The 22,995-nt window shown below is 46.8% G+C and overlaps 1 protein-coding gene across 1 annotated transcript in view; it reads left to right on the forward strand.

The window, feature by feature from the left end:
- Positions 1-2,372: 2,372 nt before the first annotated feature.
- Positions 2,373-22,995, forward strand: part of RBM20 (RNA binding motif protein 20) — a gene marked incomplete at its 5' end in the record, with an annotated part of 51,364 nt that continues 30,741 nt past the window's right edge. Inside the window, 6 exons of the mRNA XM_049646015.1 lie at positions 2,373-3,485; positions 4,896-4,957; positions 7,193-7,287; positions 7,865-7,962; positions 19,960-20,103; positions 22,212-22,343. Coding sequence (XP_049501972.1) covers positions 2,373-3,485; positions 4,896-4,957; positions 7,193-7,287; positions 7,865-7,962; positions 19,960-20,103; positions 22,212-22,343 — 1,644 coding nt within the window. The remainder of the gene's footprint in view (positions 3,486-4,895; positions 4,958-7,192; positions 7,288-7,864; positions 7,963-19,959; positions 20,104-22,211; positions 22,344-22,995) is intronic.

Consider the following 22,995-nt stretch of genomic DNA (forward strand, 5'->3'; position numbering starts at 1 on the left):
TACCTAATACGACACGAGTAGAAATCTATCATCAGACTCTTGACCACCCTCCTTTCCCTTCGTAGTCTCACCTACGCAGACCATTAGCGCCTCCCCACCTCTGCGGCTGCCATGATTTGTGCCTGGGCCACACTGGGGCCATCAAGGCTTGGCTGCACCCAGCACAACTACCCAGAGGAGGAAAGTCTGTAATCACCTTTAACCGTGACTCCCCCAGGCCTCCAATATCTTCCAATGCAGTCAACCTGTTCTGTCCTGGGAGCACAGTAGGGCTGCCGGCTGGGTGAAGATGACGTCTCCTTAATGACTGATAGACGTTCTCGATTTCTCACAGAATGGGAAAGAGTAATCCAGAATCATTTTTATCTGGCTCTGACATGTATCTTGCACTTGTATTTGAATGTTGGTGTGCCTGATGTTCTGAGAACTCACTTCAGACAGAGCCATGGAGCAGCCTATGAGGAGAGGGTGTCCTCAGAGATAGCTGAAGAACTGCATCCCTGACCATGTCTGCCCCTTCTCTTCTTTTCAAAGCCTGGCTGGGGGTTGAATCCCACGCCTGTATTCACCAACAGTTGAGTGTTCACGGGAAGGTCACCTAATCTCTCTTGGCTTTAGATTGTTGCTTTGCAAATTTGGGGTGAACATTTTCTACCCCGGAGGACTGATGGAGATATCGAATGGGATGACAGGCTGAGCATTGATCACACAGGAGTATTGCGTGCAGTAAATGTTAGGCTCTCTCCTGCTCCCTTTCCTCCCTACCACCTCCACACCTCCTCCCTGCGCCCCACCTTTCTCTCAGAGCAGTGCAAAGTGCTGGCCTCAGCAGAAGCTCTCTTTCCTCACAATGTCTCCAAAGTGGAAGGGTTGTGACATGACACACACTTTTCACATCTTCCCTTTTTTCCTCACCGTGCCCACTCCCAGACTCTTTCCCTTGTTCCATCAGACTTCTGTACAGAACCCATGACAGTGCGGACCTTGTCTGAAGTGTCCCTGCCTTGCAGTTTCTTCCCCATACTGAATGTATGACTGGGTTCTCCATGGTAATCCCAGTTTCAAATGCACAGTCCTGTTCTTCCCATTTTAACAAGTCCTGGGAATTCTAGTTCATCCACATCCCAAACACATTTCCCTGATTACCCACTACCCAGAAGGGGAGCTGAAGACGCAGAAAATGTGGTCTTACAAAAGGGCCCTGACCATGGTAACCACACATCCAATCTTATATTGGTCAAGAAAACACCATAACCAACCAACAGAGTTCCCATAACCAACCAATAGAGTTGCCATGAGAGGCACATGTCAGACAGAGCACCCCCACAATAAGCTTCTGTGAGAGCCTGCCACTGCTGACGACTTCAAGTTCAGATTCTTCGCTTGCAATTTTTGTGTTATTCCTCATGCCAGTTGGGTTTGAGAGTGGGTTGAAGGGACCTTGATTCTTGTTTTTGGATGTGAAATGAGGATCAGGATGAAAATGTGTTTGGCACAAAAATGCACATGATATACTCTGGATGCAAGTTTGTAGCCTCCTTTTTCTTTCACTTCACATGTAGACTATACGGATTTACTCCTGTCGCTAATTTTTTGTTGTTGTTGTAAACAGTGACTTGACCAAATTCACAACCGTGTCTACCGTTGGCAAGATGGTGTGGGGCTTGAACGGAGAGAACAGATACCAAGGGGGATTTAGTGGGCTGGAATGTTTTCTATCTTAACCTTGGTGTTGGGTGTACTTTTTTGAATGGTCTTAAATATTACAGAGTAAAGTAGAAATTTACGATAGTAAATGGTTCCTTAACATCTTGTTATATAGGTATAGCATAATGTACTTTGTTTAAACCCTCCCATCACCCCCATTATCAGATATTTGTAATTTTCAACTTTCGACTCTTGAATAATGTAGTATTATTAAACATCTTTGGGCATCAAGTTATGTCTGCATTTTAGCTCATTTTCTTAGGATAGTTTTACAGAATTGAATTATTGGGTCAAAGAGTATGTTGTAATGAGTAGATATGACCAGACTATCTTTTAACAAAGTCACACAAATCTAGACTATCGATACCATTGTGTTCACTCCACCTTATCTTACCAGTCCTGAATGCTGTTACTAAAAAAAAAAAATGCTATTTTTCTAGGCAAAAAAATTTTTTTTTCTGATGGTGATAGCTTGTATCTCTGATTAGCAGTGAGGTTGACCATTCTGTCATAAAATAATTTTCCATCAGAGCTTTAAAAACGTTGACATGTATGCATGAGTACAGGCTTTTTGCAGACTCATATATAGGTGGGCCCTGGGTCTTATATGAGACGGGGGGACCACAGATGAGCAAAGAAAGAGCCCCTTGCTCCCTGGGTGAAAACTAGCTGTGCATCTAGACTTTTTGTGTTTCTGCAGTGCCGCCAAGCTCCTGGACAAGAACCCGTTCTCGGTCAGTAACCCGAACCCTCTGCTTCCTTCGCCCGCCAGTCTCCAGCTGGCCCAGCTACAAGCCCAGCTCACCCTCCACCGGCTGAAGCTGGCACAGACAGCTGTCACCAACAATACCGCAGCCGCCACGGTCCTGAACCAAGTCCTCTCCAAAGTGGCCATGTCCCAGCCTCTCTTCAACCAGCTCAGGCATCCGTCTGTGATCAGCGCCCCCCAGAGCCATACGGGGGTGCCTCAACATGCTGCAGCCGTGCCCAGCGCCCGGTTTCCCTCGAATGCCATTGCCTTCTCACCCCCCGGCCAGACGCGAGGCCCGGTACCCTCTGTGAGCCAACCCCCCAATGCCGTGGTGATGCATCCTTTCAGTGGAGTCCTGCCTCAGACCCCTGCCCAGCCAGCAGTCATCCTGGGCATTGGCAAGACTGGGCCTGCCCCTGCTGCGGCGGGATTCTATGAGTATGGCAAAGCCAACTCCAGCCAGGCATATGGCTCTGAAACAGACAGTCAGCCCAGCTTCCTGCCAGCCACGGCCTCTACCACGGGCAATGTGACCTATGAAGGGCACTACAGCCACTCAGGGCAAGATGGCCAAGCTGCCTTTCCCAAGGACTTCTACGGACCCAACTCCCAAGGGTCGCATGTGGCAGGTGGATTTGCGGCCGAGCAGGCCGGGGGCATGAAAGGCGAGGTAGGTCCACTGCTGCAGGGTCCAAACAGCCAATGGGAGACCCCCCACGGATTCTCTGGCCAAAGCAAGCCCGATCTTACAGCAGGCCCTAGCCTGTGGCCTCCACCCCCCAGCCAGCCCTATGAGCTCTATGACCCCGAGGAGCCCACCCCAGACAGGACCCCTCCTTCTTTTGGGGGTCGGCTAAACAACAGCAAACAGGGTTTCAGCGGTGCCCGGAGGCGGGCCAAGGAGGAGCAGGCGATGCTGTCCGTGCGGCCCCTGCAGGCTCATGAGCTGAATGACTTTCACGGTGTGGCTCCCCTTCACCTCCCACACATCTGTAGCATCTGCGACAAGAAGGTGTTTGATTTGAAGGTGAGTCCTGCGAGATAGCCTGGGAGCCACCGCTGGAGCCTGGGGGTGCCCCCCACTACAACCCTGCTCTTTGCTACTCAAGAGCGAGGAACTGTCACCTTCGGGGACTAGGTAGCAGCATTTTGCCATCAGTTCCCTTGACTAAAATTATAGGAGTTAGAACCAAAATTCATTTCAGAAATGTATCAGGGCCAGTCCCTTGCTTTAAGGCAAGGAAGAGATTCTTTCCCATGTTTATGGACGAGAAAGCTGTGGCCGAGTCGGGGATCAGGTGACCCACCTGGGTGACAGAGAAGGGACTCAAGGCCTGGTCTCCTGCCTCCTTGAGGAGGACTCTTCCTGCGAGGTATGCCCAGAGTACATTGTACTGAGTATGGAAGGGGAGGAAAGCGCTGGAAGAATTTTGGATGAGGGCAAGAGAGCACCTCTCAGGTGAGATCTGGACACATTTTGTAGAGTGCCTCAGCTTCCCATCTGCAAGACGGAGGTGGGGCCTCATCATACCTTCCCAGTGGTTGTAATACGCTTTGGGCCCCTTAAGCAAAGGTTCATTATAGTATAAATCCACGCCCCCACCCCCCGCCAAAACGTGTTAGTGATGCAGTGAAATACTCCAGAGCAATAATGATTCGGACAGCTAACATATATTAAATCCTTTCCATATGTCAACAGTAATCCTGGGAGGTAGATACTATTATTACTCTCATGTTGCAGATGAGAAAACCGAGGCCCAGAGAGAGGAAAGGACTTGCCCAGGGCCCCATAGCTAGAGAGTGGCAGAGTGGAGATTCCAACGCGGGTCTCGCTCTCCCAGAACCGGTGCCACTTGAGCACTGGGCTGTGCTGCCTCTCTTCTCTCATCCCATCTGCAGAGCATAGTGATCCCCATGTAATGGAAGTCACACCACAGTGTGTCCTTCACCTCTGCTTGGGTCACGTTGTGCAGGTGCATCCCTGTCACCCACAGGGAGGGGGCTGGCTGACACTGGGAGGCGATGGTGGATTTCGTCTCATAAGCCTTTCTTAAGGCTTTGCAGCTCAGATTTTCCCAACCAGACGTAGAAATGGGTGGGGTCTCTCTGGGGGAGGAGGGAGGGAGTGGGAGGTGGGAGGTGCCATGGGACTAAGGGTGCCCGGAGAGAGGAGGAGAGAACCCGACTTGGGATTCCGGGCTTCTGTCCATGATGAGCGAGGGATATGCGGGTCTGGCCGATGGAGTGAGGGCTAGATGGGAAGGCAGGTATGGAGAGGAGCCAGGAGGGAGAGGAGGAGCAGAGGGAGATGTGTTTGCAGGGTTGGTCCAGTTTCTGGGCTCTGAGCCTCCTGCCTGATGGGGAAGCCTGCACTCATCCCTTACCTTCTCATGGACTCAGTTCTGCTTCAGTCATTTTTCCTTTCCTTCTGGTCTAGGACTGGGAGCTTCATGTGAAAGGGAAACTACACGCTCAGAAATGCCTGGTCTTCTCTGAAAAGTAAGTGCTGGCCGAGAGAACAGGTCCGTGCGTGTGTTCAGCAGGTAATCATTGAGCACCTACTGTGTGTCACATTCTGTTTTAGGTGCTGGGGAAACAGAGAACAAAACAGGAAAATGACCCTGTCCTCAAGGAGCTTATACTTAACGGTGGGGGTTGGGGGGCGGGAAGCAGATGATAAAGAAAATAAGCAAGTGAATTATATAGCATCCCTGGTGGTAAATCCTAAGCAGAAAACAGTGTCAGGGCAGGGGCAGGAAGCGTGTGTATATACACATGTGCACTTGCAGGGGCTGGTCCTTGCATTTTATTTTATTGCTTTTTTAAAAAGTTTATTTATTTTGAGAGACAGAGGAGGGCAGGGGCAGAGAGAGAGGGAGAGAATCCCAAGCAGGCTCCCCACTGTCAGTGCGGGGCTTGATCCCACGAACCATGAGATCATGACCTGAGCTGAGATCAAGAGTCGGACGCTTAACCAGCTGAGCCACCCAGGAGCCCCTGGTCTTTAAATAGGGTGGCCGAGGAAAGGCCTCAGTGAGGACACCTCAGGAGGTGGGGAATGAGCCCCTGGCCGTCTGGCAGACATGTACCCCCAGCAGAGGGAACAGCAAGTTGGAAACTTGATGTGGCTTTGGGATGCTCAGGCAGCAGCAGTGTGACCAGAGCAGAGTACTGGAGTGAGGAGCCAGAGACGTGCCAGGGCCTGGTCCTGAGCTCCTGGGCTTGTTGTGAGGACTTTTGTTTTGCTTTGAGAGTGAGGGCTGAACAAAGGAGTGGTGCCCTCTGGCTCCACTGAGCGGGGCCTTGGCTGCTGGGCTGAGAATAGACAGGAGCGGGTTGTGGGCAGACCAGTAAGCAGGGGGCTGTGGTAACTGGGGCAGAGAAGAGGTCACATGACCTAGGGTGTGACCAGCCGGCTGGAGTGAAGTGATCTGAAACGAGCACGTTCCAAAGGCTCCCCTTTCTTATTCACAATAACCAGTGGGTGGAAGTAACCCAAATGTCCACCGACAGATGAATAGGTAAACAATGTGTTATATCCCTATGCTGGAATATCATTCAGCCTGAGGAAAGGGACTTCTGACATATGAAGCGACACATGGCTGAACCTTGAGGACATTGTGGTCCATGAGGTAAGCCAGTCACAAACGGACACGTACTGGATGATTCCGCTTACAGGAGTTGCTGCAAGAGTCAGAAAGTAGAATGGTGGCAGCCAGGGGCTCAGGCAGGGGAAGAGGGGTGTTTGTTTTCTAATGGGGGCAGTTTCCGGTTTGCAAGACGAAGAATCCTGGACTTGGACGGTGGGGACAGCTGCACAACAGTATGAATGTGCTTCATGCCCCTGAACTGTACACTCAGAAATGGTTACGATGGCAAATTTTATGTATATTTGATCGCAACTCAAAAACTAATTTCATAAGGGTCTCCCTTTTCCGGCTCCCTCTTTTTTTGTTGCGGTAAAGGTCACGTAAGACTCACCATTTTAACCAACTTAGGGTACAGTTCAGTGGTATTTAGCAGAGTCACAAGGTTGTGCAGATATCACCACTATGTGGTTCCCGAACATTTTCATTACCCCCGAACCCCATACCCATTAAGTGCTCATTCCCTTTCCCCCTCCCTTGTAGACTGGCAACCACTAATCTGCTTTCTGTCCCTATGGATTTGCCTCTTCTGGACACTTAGTGCAAATGGAATCATTTAATAATAGGGCCTTTGATTGCTGGCTTTTTTCACTTAGCAAAATGTTTTCAGGGTTCATCTATGTTGTGGTATTTACCACATTTTTATGGCTGAATAATATCCCATTATATGTATATTACCACATTGTGGTTATCCATTCATCTTTTGATCTATATTTAGGTTGTTTTTTCACCTTTTGGCTATTGTGAATAGTGCTAATATGAACATTCGTGTACAAGTGTTTGAACATTTTTTTTAAGTTCATTTATTTTGAGAGAGAGAGAGAAAGAGAGAGCATGGGAAGGGCAGAGAGAGAGAGAGAAGAAGAGGATTCTAAGCCACTGAAGGGCTTGATCTCATGAACTGTGAGATCATGACCTGACCAGAGATCAGGAGTCAGATGCTTAACCGACTGAGCCACCCAGGTGCCCCTGAACATTTATTTTTAACTATTTTGGGCCTTTGGCTGGGAGTGGAATTTCTGGGTCCTATGGTAATTCTTCGTTTAGCTTATTGAGTTACTGGTTCCCCTTTTCCACCTCTCTCCAGTGCTGGCATCCGGTGTATACTCGGTTCAGCAGAGGGAACACTGGGTGCCTCTCCCAACAGCACTGCCGTTTATAATCCTGCTGGGAACTCTGAAGGTGAGTAAGGCCCTTCAGGTCAGCCACTTGAAGCAGAAACCAACTTCCCAAAGGCTTACTATGTCACATCCTTAATAGCCAAACTTCCCTGATGTGCCGTGTGTGTGTGTGTGTGTGTGTGTGTGTGTGTGTGTGTGTGTATAGCAGACAGATCCCAAGACACTAAAATGTATTGGCCTACGCTCTAGGCTCTTAGGGACATAAAGCTTTGTTGGTTACCAACATGCCCAGGGGTTAAATCACACCAATCACTAATCAATGTATTGAGAGGAAATTTTAATTTTTTTCTTCCAATTTACATCCTAATCATGACTTTTTTTAAAAAAATAAAGTTTATTTATTTTGAGAGAGAGAGAGTACAAGTACGGGAGAGGGAGAGAGAGAGAGGATCCCAAGCAGAGTCTGCACTAACAGGGTGGGGCTTGAACTCAAGAACCACGAGATCATGACCTGAGCCGAAACCAAGAGTCGGATGTTTAACCAACTGAGCCACCCGGGTGCCCCCATCTTAGTCATGATTTTTGAAGGTAAAGCAAATGACTAGGATTTCACACACTTGGTGTAATTTATCATTTAGATTATGCCTCAAACCTTGGATCATCGTATGCGGCCATTCCAGCAAGGTCATTTGCTCAGCCAAATCCTGCATTTCCTTCGGCTTCCCTGGGGACAAACGTGAGTACAGAAGCATGTTCTCCACTGTCATAGTCATCATCAAAGCATTTGTGTCACCCGCTATTCCTGGGTGTAGAGGTGCAAAGGATGCTGGGATCAAGTTGGCACAGATGCGGCTTTGTGTAGGGCAGGAAACCGGGTCCTGTGGGCAGAGGTCAATGGGTGTTTTCTTCAGTCCAGCTAGCATTGAAACACACACACACAAAACTGACATGCGTTGTTAAAATCGAAAGCACACATAGACTTTCTAGCATTCAGCATTGGTTTAAGGGGGAAAAAACGTTTGAGCTTTTGTATGTATGTGTGTGTGTAAGACTTTTCGCTATTTTATTCACGTGGATTATTTCCTATGATGGGTAATTCTGGAAGTTGAACCAGAAAGAGAAAATGTGTTTGAAAGTAAGGACCATGCAGTGATGGGATTTGTTGGCCCCTTGGGGAAATAGTTGCTTCTGTGAAATCCTTGTTTTTAGTTGTGTTTTCATTTCTCTCTCTCTACAACATGCTCTCCAGTCCCTCAAAACTCAAAAGCTTCATTCCCCCTTTGCCTACTTATTGTGATAATTTCCCTTTCCTCTTGGTTTTTCTGTTTGGTCACCACATGTAGCCTCTTCCTCCAGAAGCTTCTACTCCAGAACATGTGGAGGGAGGTGGGAGAGGCAGAACCAGAACCGACTGTGGAACAAAATGTGTGGCCCAGCCCTGCCAGAGGGCGCGTGTCTGTGTGTTCGTGGCCATGCCTGGATTTCTTTCAGTTTGTGGTGCGAGCGGTTGTATCCTCTTTCTCCTCATGCGACGAGTGAGCACGAGCTCGAGTGCCATCCCCTCCATGTGTGGGGGTGTTCATGCAGAGCTTCGGAAGGGCAGGCTGAGAAGTGTAGGCGTTAGGCCCCCCCGGGGATGAGTGAGTGGGGAGGCCTGCCTGGGCGGAGATTTCTGTTTGCGTGTGTCCGGCTGTGTGTGATGTTTAACGGGAGAAGCGCCCTGAGACAGAGCTCTGGGCTGGAAGCCCACGCACGTTTTGGTGAAAGAGAATTTTGTGGTTTCCCTCTCTGCGCTCACCGCGCTGAGGGCCACGCCCAATCGGTGCAGCTTTGGGTCAGTCCCGGGAGGGTAGTAAGGCCTGTCATTTGTCTTTGACCTTGTGTCTGGACAGGGGTGTGGGCGGCTCCAGCACCACCCCCACCCCGGCGTCTGTTTCCCACTGTGGCGTGTCTGTGCCCAAAACCCTGCTCTGAGATCTCAGCACGGAGGGGAAGGGGACTGTGACCAGATGGGCAGGCAGTGAGAGGTGGGCCAGGGATCTGGGCAGGGAAAGCGAGCCGATGTCCACTGAGCCCCTTTGTAAAGGGGAAGGGACTGAGCGGCAGAGGAGAAGCGAGAGCAGGACGACTCCTCTGCGTGTGTCCTGTGCCCCAACCCCACCCTCCGGCACTGACCAGGGAACAAGAAGCCCTTTCTTGCGGATGTGGAGCCAAGAGACCTGAGTTCAAACCCTACTCTGGAGCACACAGGCTCAGTGGCTGTGGGCAAGTCACTTCATTACGCTGAGGCTCCCTTTCAAATGGGGACAATAACTCCCCTAATAAAGACTTTTGAAAGTAAAGCAAACAGCTGCGTTCTTACCAGACTTGTGTAATTGACCGTTTTGATGATGCCTCAAATCTCGGAACACTCACACCATCCGAGCAGAGCCTCCTGATGGGTGTTCAGAGCCCAAAGGTGGGAGCGAGGCTGAGGGCAGACCAAAGCGGTCACGAGGACTGAACGTGACACGGATGGACAGTGACGTGCTAGCTGCACAGTGTGTAAGAAGCACCAATGGCTGTTACTAAGCAGCAAATCCTTTTAACCGCTCGTGGGAACCTATCCTGTCCCAGGCCACGTCGTCACGTGACTGCCCCACAGCCATGGCCGGCCCAGGGGAGAACCCCTGTGACCTTGGGCAAGTCTCAGTATGTGGTGTTTCTCCTGCACAGATCTGTCTGGTAATTCCTGTGGTCATGTCTGCTTCCTCTAGAGACATGGCCAGGCTCCCATGGAAGCACTCTTCTTCCTCATGCCACAGGCACAAGCGATCTGATGATATGTGTTGATGATGATTCACGATAATTCGTGTTAATACTCGGAAGCTCTGAGTGCAGCTTCCTCCAAACGCCTGGAGATGGGAGTTCATCCGGCTTGAGCCTGAGGAGGAGCAACACAAGGAACACTTTGCTTTCTGCACTGGCAGCCAGCAGGAGATGGGGACCTCAGGGCATTGTAGGCTGATGCTGATGACGATGGCTAACATTTATACAGTGCTTACTAATTTCTTAGCATCTTCGTTTGTATTTTCTCGTTTAATCCAGACAGCCCTGTGAGGTGGGGAAACCAAGGCACAGAGAGACTAAGTGCTTTGCTTAAAGTCTTATAGCTGATGGCTTTAATGGAAGTGCTGGGATTTGAACCCAGGTGACCTGACTCTAGGTGCCTCCCTTGTAACCATCAAGCCCTGCTGCTGCCTTTTGAGGGTTTCTGAGTTTCCTTCCCTGCTATGAGTCTCTCTTTAGTGAGCCCACTCCTCTCCCCTCTATCCACTTCCACTCTACACGCTGCTCAGTGTGATCTGAATCTGCCTTGAGGATGGCAGTGACTTCTCGGGCCTCAGCTAGACATCAGCCATGGAGCAAGGCAAGGAAACCAGTGAGACCTGGCACCCAAATTCTGTACTGTGACAGTGTCCCCCAAGATGAGCTGTTTGGAGACATTTTCTACAGATCCAGTGAAGGGGAGAGTCGTCACCTGACTGGTCTTATAAGTTCCGTGAGGTCTTGTTCATCACATGAGCCTTCCCCAGGACATCTAGGGGACAAGAACAATGGCTGCCCCAACCAGTCCCTGTATCATCAGTGCCTGGATGGGCACATTCTTCTACCTGATTCTGGTCGGTCGAATGCACTTGTGTCTGTCTTTAGGAGAACTGGAAATACACAAATACTGACATTTGAAGAGAAGCTGAGAAGTGAAGAGCTGATTAATTGGCTACAGAAAGATACTTTGCAAGGCTCGGTTAAGTAGCAGGGGAGTCCTTCAGAGAAATTATTGATTCTTTTTTCTGCCTACAAGTCCTGACCTCCAAAGATAAACGAATACATCAAAGGGTAATTACTCTGTTACCAAAAGACACTTTGTGAGGCTGGAGGAGTGGCCAGTGGGCTCCTTTTGCATATACATCTCTACTCTTTTTTCTGCTTGCATAATTCATACTCTTTGTGAAAATTCAAATGGATAAGAAATATTTCATGAGGACAGGGAAAATTCCTCCATTATCCGCCTCCCAACCCTCATACAAAACCCATAAAAGCTTTGATGCATTTTTCCTCCAGAAATGTTTTCTGGTTCTGTGCCGGGCTTTTTCAGTCCCATTCTACTTACAGACATCTTTTCAGAAACACGTTTGGTTGAGTAAAGCCAGAACCAGCCAGGACTCCACCATTATAATATTTGTAGAGCAAAGAGCAGTTGCTGTCTCTAAAGCTCCCTGTTTTCAAGCAGGAAAACAAATTGACCCAGGGCTTTGGGAATGAGCTTTTAGAAGGTCTCTGCACTGCTACAAAATCTAAAAGCACCCAAAAGCCCATCGACCACCTCCATCAACCCTAGGCTTGGCTGAATGTACGCTTCCGTCAGCTCCGTGGGGAGTGTGAGCCTTTCATTTCCGTGTTTATTGTTGGCAGAGATGGGGCACTAAACTGACAGTTGTATGCTGGGGGGAGGGAGGGACTTGTGTCTGTCCCTGCCACCCCAGGGTCCCCAGAGAGTGGTTTTCACTTTCACTTACGCTTTGCCATTTGACAGAGCAGAGGCACTTTATCCTTGGCTGCCTGAGTCGTCATAAACAGAGTAATCAGGTTTCTGGAAGGGGCCACTGGGGCCTTCTCAGGCTGTAAATAGTTTTCTCGTGCTTGCCCAAGATGCACTTTGCTTGCTGACTGTCCACATAAAATGGCATTGCCATTTTCACAGCCACCTTGGAGTTTATTTAGTGCTGGTGCTACAGATGGGCTTCCCTAGCCTAGGAGGACAGACATCATTTTCATGTTTTCTTTCTCACTGGGACCCTGCACACTAGAAAACTTGTATAAATCAGGAAACTGAGGCACAGGGAAACATAAATGTTTGTGGAAGGCCAGAGGTTTAAGTCATAGGTTGCCCCTCAGATGGCTGGCTGTTTCTAGAACTTCTCTCTGTCTGTCCATTCTGGCCTTCCTGGTCCATGGCTCAGATCACTGTCGTCTCCTGACTTCCATCCAGAGAAACATGAAGAGCAGTAATTGATGTGGCAAATGATACCAGCCCTTCCCCCACGATTCCAGCTCTGTCATTGCTCTCCTCCCCTTGTGCATTTTCAAAGAGCAAAGAGCGAGAGGGAAACAGGACACCTGAATGGGTTTTGTTTTCTGGGTTTGTTTCCTTTTCTTTTTACAAATCTTAAGTATTTTTCTTGTTGCAAAAGTAGTACAAACATGGTATAAGAAATCCAAACAGTAACAGAAATATTTAAAAAATGGAAAATCTTAGGGGCGCCTGGGTGGCTCAGTCGGTTAAGCGTCCGACTTCGGCTCAAGTCATGATCTCACAGTGTGAGTTCGAGCCCCGCGTCAGGCTCTGTGCTGACAGCTCAGCGCCTGGAGCCTGCTTCAGATGATATGTCTCCCTCTCTCTCTGCCCCTCCCCTGCTCATGCTCTGTCTCTCTGTCAAAAATAAATAAGCATTAAAAAAAAATTTCTTAATTAAAAAAATGGAAAATCTAGCCCTATAGAGAGAATTGACAGTCTTATACTATTTATCTCTAGCTGGTGTACATGTCCATGTTTAATTTTTAAAAGTATAGGGGCACCTGGGTGACTCAGTCAGTTAAGTGTTCCAATTCTTTTTTTTTTTTTAAAGTTTATTTATTTTGAGAGAAGAGAGAACACAAGCAGGGGAGGGGCAGAGAGAGGGAGCGAGAGAATCCCAAGCAGGCTCTGTGCTATCAGCTTGGAGCCCAATGTGGGGCGTGATCCCATGAACCATGAGATCATGACCTGAGCCGAAATCAAGAGTCAGACGCTCCAGGTGCCCCAGTGTCTGACTCTTGATTTCGACTCAGGTCATGATCTCACGGTTGGTGAGGCCCGAGTTAGTCTCTGCACTGGCAGCAAGGAGCCTGCTTAGAATTCTCTCTCTTTCCCTCTCTGCCTGCCCCTCATCTGCTCACGCTGTCTCTGTCTCTCTCAAAATAAATAAACTTAAAAATGTGTTTTCAGAAGTCTGTATTTTTGTAAAAATCATTTAACGCCACATAATATTGTGCAACTTGGTTCTTTTTATTTCAACAAGCTCTCAATACATATTTTAATTGATAGCTCTATATCTTTCCATTTCTAAACGTAAAACCCTTCTTATGCTGTAACATTACTACTGTATACATTTACCTTGATTTATCAAGTCTACTATTGATCGATTTTTCTGCGGGACCAGAGTTGTAATCACAAATCTGCCACTATTTAGTTGCCTACAGTTCGAGCGCCTTAGCTTCTCCTAAGCATCATAGGGTAGGATTCTGTGACTTTAAAGTTTACAGGGACATTGAAGTTACCTGGCAGGTGCACCACCCAAAGCCTGTAGGCAAGTCTGGCACCAGTAAAAGTAGCTAGATGTACTTCAAGTCAAAGCTGGTATGCTTTATGAAATATATGAAAGTGTCAATAAAGACATCAGCATCTACCCTCCCAAGTTAAGCCAAGATCCATAGCTATTCAGCCCATGTCCATTTACTATCTGCATAACATGTTCAAAATCAGTACCGTGAGGAATAAATATTTGCCCTGTGACTGTCTTGAGGTGTGTTTAGCACAAAACCAGAGACTGTGTGCCAGGTGAAATTAGGTCACACCTGAAAGGGATCACGCTGGACCACAGAAATTATTTATTGAAGATCCAATCTACACTTTGTTGCCCTAGGAAGAACTTGGAGAGACTACTCTCACCCCGAAGGCCAGTTTCCCTAAGCCACATTTTTATTGCAACTTTGTGAGTTATTTGAACTGAGTCTCCACTTTGAACTCATCTACAAAGCCTGTTCCCACCTGCATCAGAGGGTTCATTGAAAGGTCTCAGAATGTTCCTATACAAACTGTTTGCTGCTTTCACCTTCCCATCTGTTTATAAAAGATTGAGTGAGTTGGGAGGTCTGGGACCCAGCCGCATGAACCATTAGAAGCGGCATCTGGTTTTAAATAAGTGGCCCCAGCAAGTGAAAATGTACAGCCCAGTCCCCTGATTGCACATGGGGGCGTTCCAGGTCTGTGCTAGCCTGCATGCTAACTGAAATGTCCCCCAGCCTGGGAAAGGATTACTGTCCCTTTGGGTTAGTTGTTAGGACTTTGGTTACAACCCCCGACACCTTAGTTCTCTTGGAGATTCTACTCTAGGCTGGAAAGTTTCAAATGCACCTGTCACATACGTGCCTCCCAGGCAGAACAGTGAGTGGGATGTCAACAGAGCCCATTGACACCTCACATCAAAAATTCAAGTTGGCCAGGTCTTAAACGATATTCTCTAAACCCATCTACTCTTCTGTCCCATAGCACAGCTTTTAAAATACATTTTTTGTAACTTTTAATAGAGTTCAGATTTACAGAAAAGTTGCAAGAAAGGTATACCTTTTGCCCAGATCCACTACTCCTTTACATTTTGGAATATGTAAAGTATGCCCTTTACATTTATTCTGTTTCTGTCTCTCTCTGTTGTCCTTATGTTCACCCATCTTTTTCTGTCCGTCCACCCATCCATCCATCCATCTAATCAATGATGTGTTTTTCCTGAACCATCGGAGACAGTGTACCTCTTCATGCCTAACTATGTCAGCATGAATTTCAACACAGGCTTTCTCTTACATAATGACAGTATAGTTGCATTTTTTTTCTCAGTCTAGCACCATTGTAGCACATCCTTTCACTGTTGAGGGAAACAAAGAGACATATGTTTTAAGGAACCTGCTGGATGCCAGGCATTGCACCAAGGCAGTTTACTTACATTGTGTGCCGTTTTTGTCTTCTAAAGGGTCCTGTGGAATCAATTTTTATTTTCCCTGCTTGATAGATAAGCAAACTCAGGCTTGGAAAAATTCACTTACTTGCTCAGGGTTAGTCACCGGGGAACAGACGCAGATCCAGGTCTGTCTGAGGCTCTCACTGCCATGGCACTGGTGCCAAGAGCCTTAAGGCTCAGACTCGCTGTGTGTCTGTCCTCATAGAGGCACCAGGCCTGCATCTTTAGTTCATCTCAATATATCATCTCAGCTCTTCTAGGAGCTGCAAACACAGCGACATTCAGGGAGTGGGAGGGCTTATCAGCAAGGCACTCACTGCTTGGAGCTGATCTTCAGCTCTATAAAGATGAGACCACCCCCCAACACAGGCGTGTTTTTAAGATGAACATGGTTGGGAACGTACGCATGCTGAACAGCCGATCCCATAGAGAAGGAAGACAAAAACATTATATTCACTGGGACAGGGAGTGGGGAAGACACAGGTTTTCTGTTTATGCCCATCACAGTTGGGGAAGGTTATCATTGTCCTAAGTCCTAGGCAAGCCTTTGGCAAGGCTTCTGGGAGGCGTGAAATTGTAGAACTTAGAGCCACACAAACGTGGATATTTCACATCTGGAAAGGACTCTAGACATATAGGCGGCCTCCCTCATTCCAGACCCTGGGAAATAAGTCTGTCCCTGTCATGCACCCAACCAGTGGCCAAGCTGGGACTCGAATCCAGGTCCTCCGTCTCCCACTACATCAGGAAGCTGCAAGCTTTTTACAGTCCATCCCCTTCATCATTGACTCCTACCTACCTCAAGCAGCCACTGCCCTGCATTCCGTGTCTGGAAAAGTACTGTATCTGCCAAAGAAAGTACTTCTATTAATGAGTAATTAACTCATTAACTCATTTTCATTAATCAAAACCACAGACATACCAATCAGACTTTCTCATCAGCTTAAGATCTAACCAGGATTACCGTATTGATAGGAGAAAGAGACTCAACTCAGGTTTTTTAAATGTCAAAAATCATAACACCCCCCCCCCCCCCCCCGCCGCCCCCACTGAACTATTGTTACCCTCAAAGACCCTTAAGGAAGTATTAGAGAACCCAGGCTGGAAATCAATGTACAGCATTGTGCTGCATGCTCAAAGGCACTCAGGGTCATCCGTGCCCCCAGTGGACAAATTTTGCTCTAACTGTCCACCTGAAGACCTCATTTTCCTTTACCTCTCCCCACTCCCCTCCCTCCCTCCTTTTCTGCCTCATCATTCAAATCTGCCATAGGGCATAAGGCAAATAATAGCCACGTTTATGTAAACAGTCCCAAGAATAGATTAGAATGATTATACAAGTAACTGGACACCTTGTGTGAATCAAACATGATTTTGAACCTAATCGAGTTTAACAAAAAGGTATTTTAGATCAATGACAGAGAAGAACGTAGACCAAACTATCCTAAATCAAATATTTGTGAAAGAATATAACACATAAATGTTTCTTTTTCTGGCTGGATAGGGTCTTTCACCCGCCCTGAAGCCAGACACCATGGAAACAATTAACATAGTTTCAAGATTTTCATTTCATGGGTCGCTTACAAAGTGATAAACGGAAGTAATCTGGTTGAAATGAAGAAGCTGCTGGTGGTCTTTGGAGGCACTTGGCCTCTACCCTGAGCCAGCATTTTGCGAACCTATGACCCATGTACACATCGCCAGTTGAGAAGCTCCTAATTAGTATAATTAACTGTGAGGATACAAAAAGTCTCATGGTTCTTTGATATTAAGTGACAGCCAGGGAATTAATAAAATCCAGCTTCTACGTCTGATTAAAAATCTTAGGAGAAGAAAGTGCTCATGAAACGTACTTTTAAGATTTAAATGTAGGGGCACCTGGGGGGCTCAGTCAGTTAAGCATCGGGCTCTTGGTTTCGGCTCAGGTCATGATCTCATGGTTTGTGATATTGAGCCCTGCGTCAGGCTCGGTGCTATCAGGGCAGAGCCTGCTTGGGATTCTCTCTTTCCTCTCTCTGCCCCTCCCCTGCTCACATGGTCTCTCTCTCAAAATAAATAAACATTAAACATTTTTAAATAAATAAATAAAGGTAAAATAAAATTGAAGTGTAAACCTTTTTTTTTAAATCAAGATCTTGTCTTTACATGATCATCTCTACACCCAACATGGAGCCCAAACTCACAACCCAGAGATCAAGAGTCACTTGCTCCACCACCTGAGCCTGCCAGGCACCCCGTGTGTAAACCCTCATTTGAGACCCATTCATTTAGGACCTAACAACGTCTGCAGCATGAATTCCTCTCGAGCTTGATCATTGCCCTAGATCTTGGGGGTTAGCCTTGGCAAGGCTTCTGGGAGGAGTGAAGAGGGTGAGAGGGTGCTTACTTTGCAGGAGGCACGTTCCACCACCCAGCAGCTCGGATACAAACCTCTTGAATTGCTCTTTCAGGCTGCAGGAGATAGAGAGGTGCTGGCCTCTGTGATGGTCACTAAGCAACTGGACAGGCAAGGAGAGGGCACAGCCCAGAATGGCCCTGTGGTTCTGTGTGTCTCCCCTGTCGGTCAAGCACGACTTGGCCCAGGCCGATCACAGCAAAGTCACATGAGGCAGAAACGTGCTCAGCCGGCCTGTTGATAAACTCAGATGACCAGCCCCTTGGCCCTGCTTCAGAGCTCGGCTGGGTCTGTGTCTTTGTGTAGACCACTCACCCTAATGAGAGGCAAAGATCCTCCTGTCATCCCTGGAGAAGGGGTCAGTCCCCGGGAGCCAGGCTCAGGCTCAAAGTCTGACATCTTACGGGGAGTTCTGTCTGCACTCCGTGGAGGCCCAGGGATGATCTGGGAACTGCCTGGGCCGCACACCAAATCCCGTTCCTCTTTGGGAAAGCGCCTGACCTCTGGACACCACAGAGGGGCAGGTCTGCAAGGGGCACTTGGGTTTCTCCAATGCAGGGTTGAGCCATGAAAGGAAATTCTTATTGACTCTAATTGTCCTCAGCCCAGATGAGACAAATGACAGCTTCTTGCGAGAGAATTACCCAAGTATTAGCCTTGCTAGGGATGAGACCCACATCAAATGTAATTACATGTTGAAGTTCACTTTATGTCAGAAAATGGTGATCATGCAGATGTAGGCTATGCTATTAGAATATGTTTCAGGTTTGGAAAATTGCATCCTTCTCTTGCACACTGGGTTGGCTTATGGTTACTAATTCTTGAACCTCCCGGAGACTTCCAGTCTGATTAAGGTTTGCGCAGACCAAACAGACACACTTCCTCCCTCCCGGAGCTTTGATTTGGCCCAGGTCATGGCTTCCAAACTGTGTTCTTTAGGACTGCTGGCTGGTGGTAGTGGCAGGGTGCCGGACCCCAGAGTTTGTCTACAACAGCTGCTCTTATTTGTGAAATATATTCGGCTGCTGGAGGAAAGGATTCCACGGCTAACAAAGTTGTGAGAGCCACTGCCCTGAATCACAGGTTGTTGTCATGAATGTCTATAGATAAGGTCCCCAAAATGCTTGCTGTGCTCCTTTTTCTCTAGTCAAACAACATGAGGTATATAAGAAAGTGTTAAAAACATCTTTCCCCTTATTCCCTTCCAGTTCTGTTCTTTGAAGACAACTAGTGTTGACAGGTTGATATGTATCCTGCCTGGCCTGCCTTTCTCTGTCTGTGCTGATATCCTTAAAAAATTTTTCATTGTGAAAAATTTCAAACATACAGAACAATAGACACTAGAATAATTTATCCCTTGTATGTTCCTTCCCCAACTCCAATAATTATTAAAACTTTATAACACTTGTCTTATCTATCTCTTTCTCATATATTCTGATTTTTTGTTTTGTTTAAAAAAAATGGCATTTTACTGCGCGTGCTGCCTGGCAGCTTGTTTTTTACTTAATCAATTTTTTTTAACGTTTATTTGTTTTTGAGAGCGAGAGAGAAAGCATAAGTGGGAGAGAGCCAGAAAGAGGGAGACAGAGGATCTGCAGCAGGATGTGGGGCTCGAACTCGCGACCCATGAGATCATGACCTGAGCTAAAATCAAGAGTTGGTGCTTCACTGATTGAGCCCTCCAGGCACCCCACTTACTTCACCATTTTTAAAATTATTCCTTATCAGTTCATTTACCTCTGCCTTTCAGTGGCTCTGTAGTTTTCCGGTACTTGAACCATCATTTACTCAAACACTCCCCTAGTCTTGGACATCCAGGCTGTCTCCAGAATGTTTTGCCACCTTATAAGTAACAGCAATATCCTTGTGCATAGGTTTTTATATATTGGTGCATTTATTTCTGTAGGATAGATTTCCCAAAAGTGGGATGGCAAGATCATGGGCTATCTATACTTCAAGTTTCATTAAATATTGCTGAAGTATATTGTCAAGAGATCATAGCTGAACAGCTTCCCCACAGTGACACATGGATAAGCCCATGTCTTCATATCTCTGACGGCCCTGGATGTGATTGCTCATTAAACTGTTGCAAATCTTGGGGCACCTAAGGTGGCTCAGTTGGTTGAGCATCTGACTTCAGCTCAGGTCACGATCTCACGGTTTGTGGGTCCGAGCCCTGCGTTGGGGCCTGTGCTGACCACTTGCTTGGAGCCTGGAGCCTGCTTCAAATTCTGTGTCTCCTTCTCTCTCTGCCCATCCCCCGCTGGTGCTCTGTCTCACTCGGTCTCTCAAAAATAAACAAATGTAAAAAAAAATTAAACTGTTGCAAATCTTTTCTATAAAGGAGTGGCATAAAATTGATATTTTGTATGTGTCTGTCAGTGGGTTCTTTTTCTGCATTAATTTCGGAAATTATATCCCTGCAATCATTATTTGGGGGAAGATGGCCATTAGGAACATCTGGAATAGAGGGCCAGAGAGAAGGGTCTTTTGAAGACCAGCCTCTGCTCTTTGTTCCCATCAGTTTGCACAGCGGAAAACGGGTGCTGGCCGCGTGGTGCACATCTGCAATCTCCCTGAAGGAAGCTGCACGGAAAATGATGTCATTAACCTGGGGCTGCCTTTTGGAAAGGTCACTAATTACATCCTCATGAAATCTACTAATCAGGTAGGTCTGGGCACTTTCACATTGGTGTGTACCAGAGAGACCCCACATGGGTGGAGGGGAACTATATAATTTTTTTAAAGAAGCTGGTCTTAAAGAAGTAATACACAGCTGGCCTCTTGCTGGGACAGCACAGAGGTTTTTGGTGGTGGTGGTGTTTTGTCTACCCTTGTCTCACTTTACCCTTCTTGTGATGGGTACAGGCCTTTGTGAGTTGCTTAGAGGTAAGGGATACTTCAGAGTGAGGTACTCCTTAACACAGAAAAGCCCCCAAAATAGAAATCCATGGACATGAGTCTTTTCACTGTTATGAACCCCCTGAGCTAATGCTAGAAGCTTCTGATATCTGAGGGCCTGTATTTGGAGTGAGCCAACAGCTAACTGGGAACAGGTTTTTTTCACAGATCTTTGGTGTTAACACCTGAGGCCCTTGGGTCTCATAGCAGGAGAGTGGGTGGGAATTGATGGGTGCCTGGTAAGTCTCAAGGACAAAGAACCCTTAACCTGTGGGGATTGACTGAGAACTTGAGGGTTAATATGGTTGTCTTCACTTCTAAAGTTAAAGGAGGAGTTTATACCGAGAAATGGTCAGAAATAAGAATTTTTAAAAAATATTTTATCTTTTGTTAATATTTTTATTTTGTGAACCAGAGGAACAGACATAGAAGTCCTTTTCTTGATTAAGGCATGAACTTTAGAGATCAGAGCCACATCAGATCATCAGTGGTCTTTCTCCATCAACGTGGGCTTAGACTACTCACTTAGTCTCTTTGTTCTGACTATTTTGGGTAAATGTACAAAATTCAGCTTGCAACATTAATGCAGTGGGAGTCACTGAATTAGTATTATTCCCATTTGACAGTTGAGAGCTGGAGGTGCTAAAATGTTTGCATCAAGAGAGAGGCACTTAGAAAACTGGGTGGAAGAATCTGAAATAAAACGCTAAAGAATCTTGACTTGTTCATCTCCCACACATCTGCCATAGACTGTGACAGCAGGGAAAAGCATCTCTGAAATTCAAAAACAAATGTGGGTGAAGGATGGAGAACCAGCTTGGTTAACCCACTCAGATCAAGGAATCAGGAGTATAGGGGCTCACAGAGAGGGCTCTCTTGTCACAGACCACTTTTCCTTTCCAACATCAAGGGACCAGATCAGTGCACCAATCAGTATAGTACAAATGAAACGAATCTAAGAAACGATAATGACAGTGAACCTCTGCAGCAGCTATTGGGGTAAACCAGCAGGTCAGTCAAAACAGTCTATTTAGAAGCTCTCTGGAGACACTGATTGAATGCCAAAGCCTGGTTCTTTGTGTTTTATCAGAACAGTTAAATAAAGAGGAAAAATGCTGTGGAGATATAACTGAGGGTTTTCTTCTCTCTGTAATTCAAAAAGGCATGGCCTTCTTTCAAGCCTCGGGAGCCCCTGAGTTGTTTAGTGTTTTTCTTTCTTTGCAAAGAAAGTGAGAGTTCAAATACCCATGGCTGTGTCTCTGTCTTCTGCCATCATCACGACAAAATAGCACATTTTGCAGGGATCAGCCCAAGGTCACTTATACAACAGACCCACTGTCCCCCCTATTACTCCTAAGGGTACTGTGGGTTAATGGACCCTCCCATCCCAGGGGGACTCCTGTGGCATGATATAGCACAGGATGGACATACATAATTTAAGAATCATTGGTAACCATGGGGATCAGGGGAGGGGCCATCCTATAATGAACTCTTTGGGTGAAGTTAATAAATAGGTCTCTTTGAACAGATGGGATCAAAGAGAGCTCTTATACTGGTCTTTTTTCTTTTTATTGAGGTATAAAGTATATATTCTAAAGTATACTCAAGTGTATTACTTTTCTACATGTGTACCCCTACGTAATTACCACACAGGTCAAGATAGAGAACATTTCCAGAACCTCAGAAGGTTTCCTCATGCTCCTCCCAGTCAGCACCTCACCCCTGCCCCAGAGGGGAGCTCAGCCCCAGCTTCTATCAGCATTGATTCGTTTTGCCTATTCTTCAACTTCATAGACACAGAATTATACCTGGTACTGAATTTTGTTGAAGACCATACAAGTCAACTTGAGTATATGTCCTTCCATTTTTTCCTAGGCCTTTTTAGAGATGGCTTACACAGAAGCTGCCCAGGCCATGGTCCAGTATTACCAAGAAAAATCTGCCATGATCAATGGTGAGAAGTTGCTCATTCGGATGTCCAAGAGATACAAGGAATTGCAGCTGAAGGTAAAGCATTTTCTGACTGTTCAGTCATTCAGCAAGCATCAGCCGAGCATCTCCTTGTCGGGCACTGGCCTGAGTGCTGGCGGGAAGGAGAGGACAAGGAAGGTCCTCAAATTGCCCATTGCCTTTGGGGATATCATGTGGGAAGTCCAGCCATTATAATGTGGAATGCTTATTGAGGTGAGTACAAAATGCAAAGGGATTTTAGGGACAGGATGATTAGCTACCTGGGACCCAAGGAGGATTCTGCAGGGGAAGTCTTGAAGGATGAAAGAAGAAAGGGAAGGTGGTTGCATTTCAGAGGTGGGAGCTCCGAGTATAACCTCCTGAATAGTACTCCCTTTTCTGCACTGAAGTACGGGTCTTCAGGAATTTTCACTTCCTCTCTCACTACTGCCCTGCCTTGATCTCTTATTCTCTCCTCCATCCTCTATAATTATATCTTAAGCCCCATAGAAATCCTCCTAAGCAACACATGACTGAAATGGCCACTGTCAGAACGACTATCAGGGATGAATTCAGATAATTCCAAACAGGGCTTTTGCTTGTTTGTTTTAGCTTATTCTACATTTCTCTTTTCTTTTCTTTTCTTTTCTTTTCTTTTCTTTTCTTTCCTTTCCTTTCCTTTCCTTTCCTTTCCTTTCCTTTCCTTTCC

Source organism: Panthera uncia, chromosome D2 (assembly GCF_023721935.1).
Source record: "Panthera uncia isolate 11264 chromosome D2, Puncia_PCG_1.0, whole genome shotgun sequence".
Classification (NCBI taxonomy): Eukaryota; Metazoa; Chordata; class Mammalia; order Carnivora; family Felidae; genus Panthera; species Panthera uncia.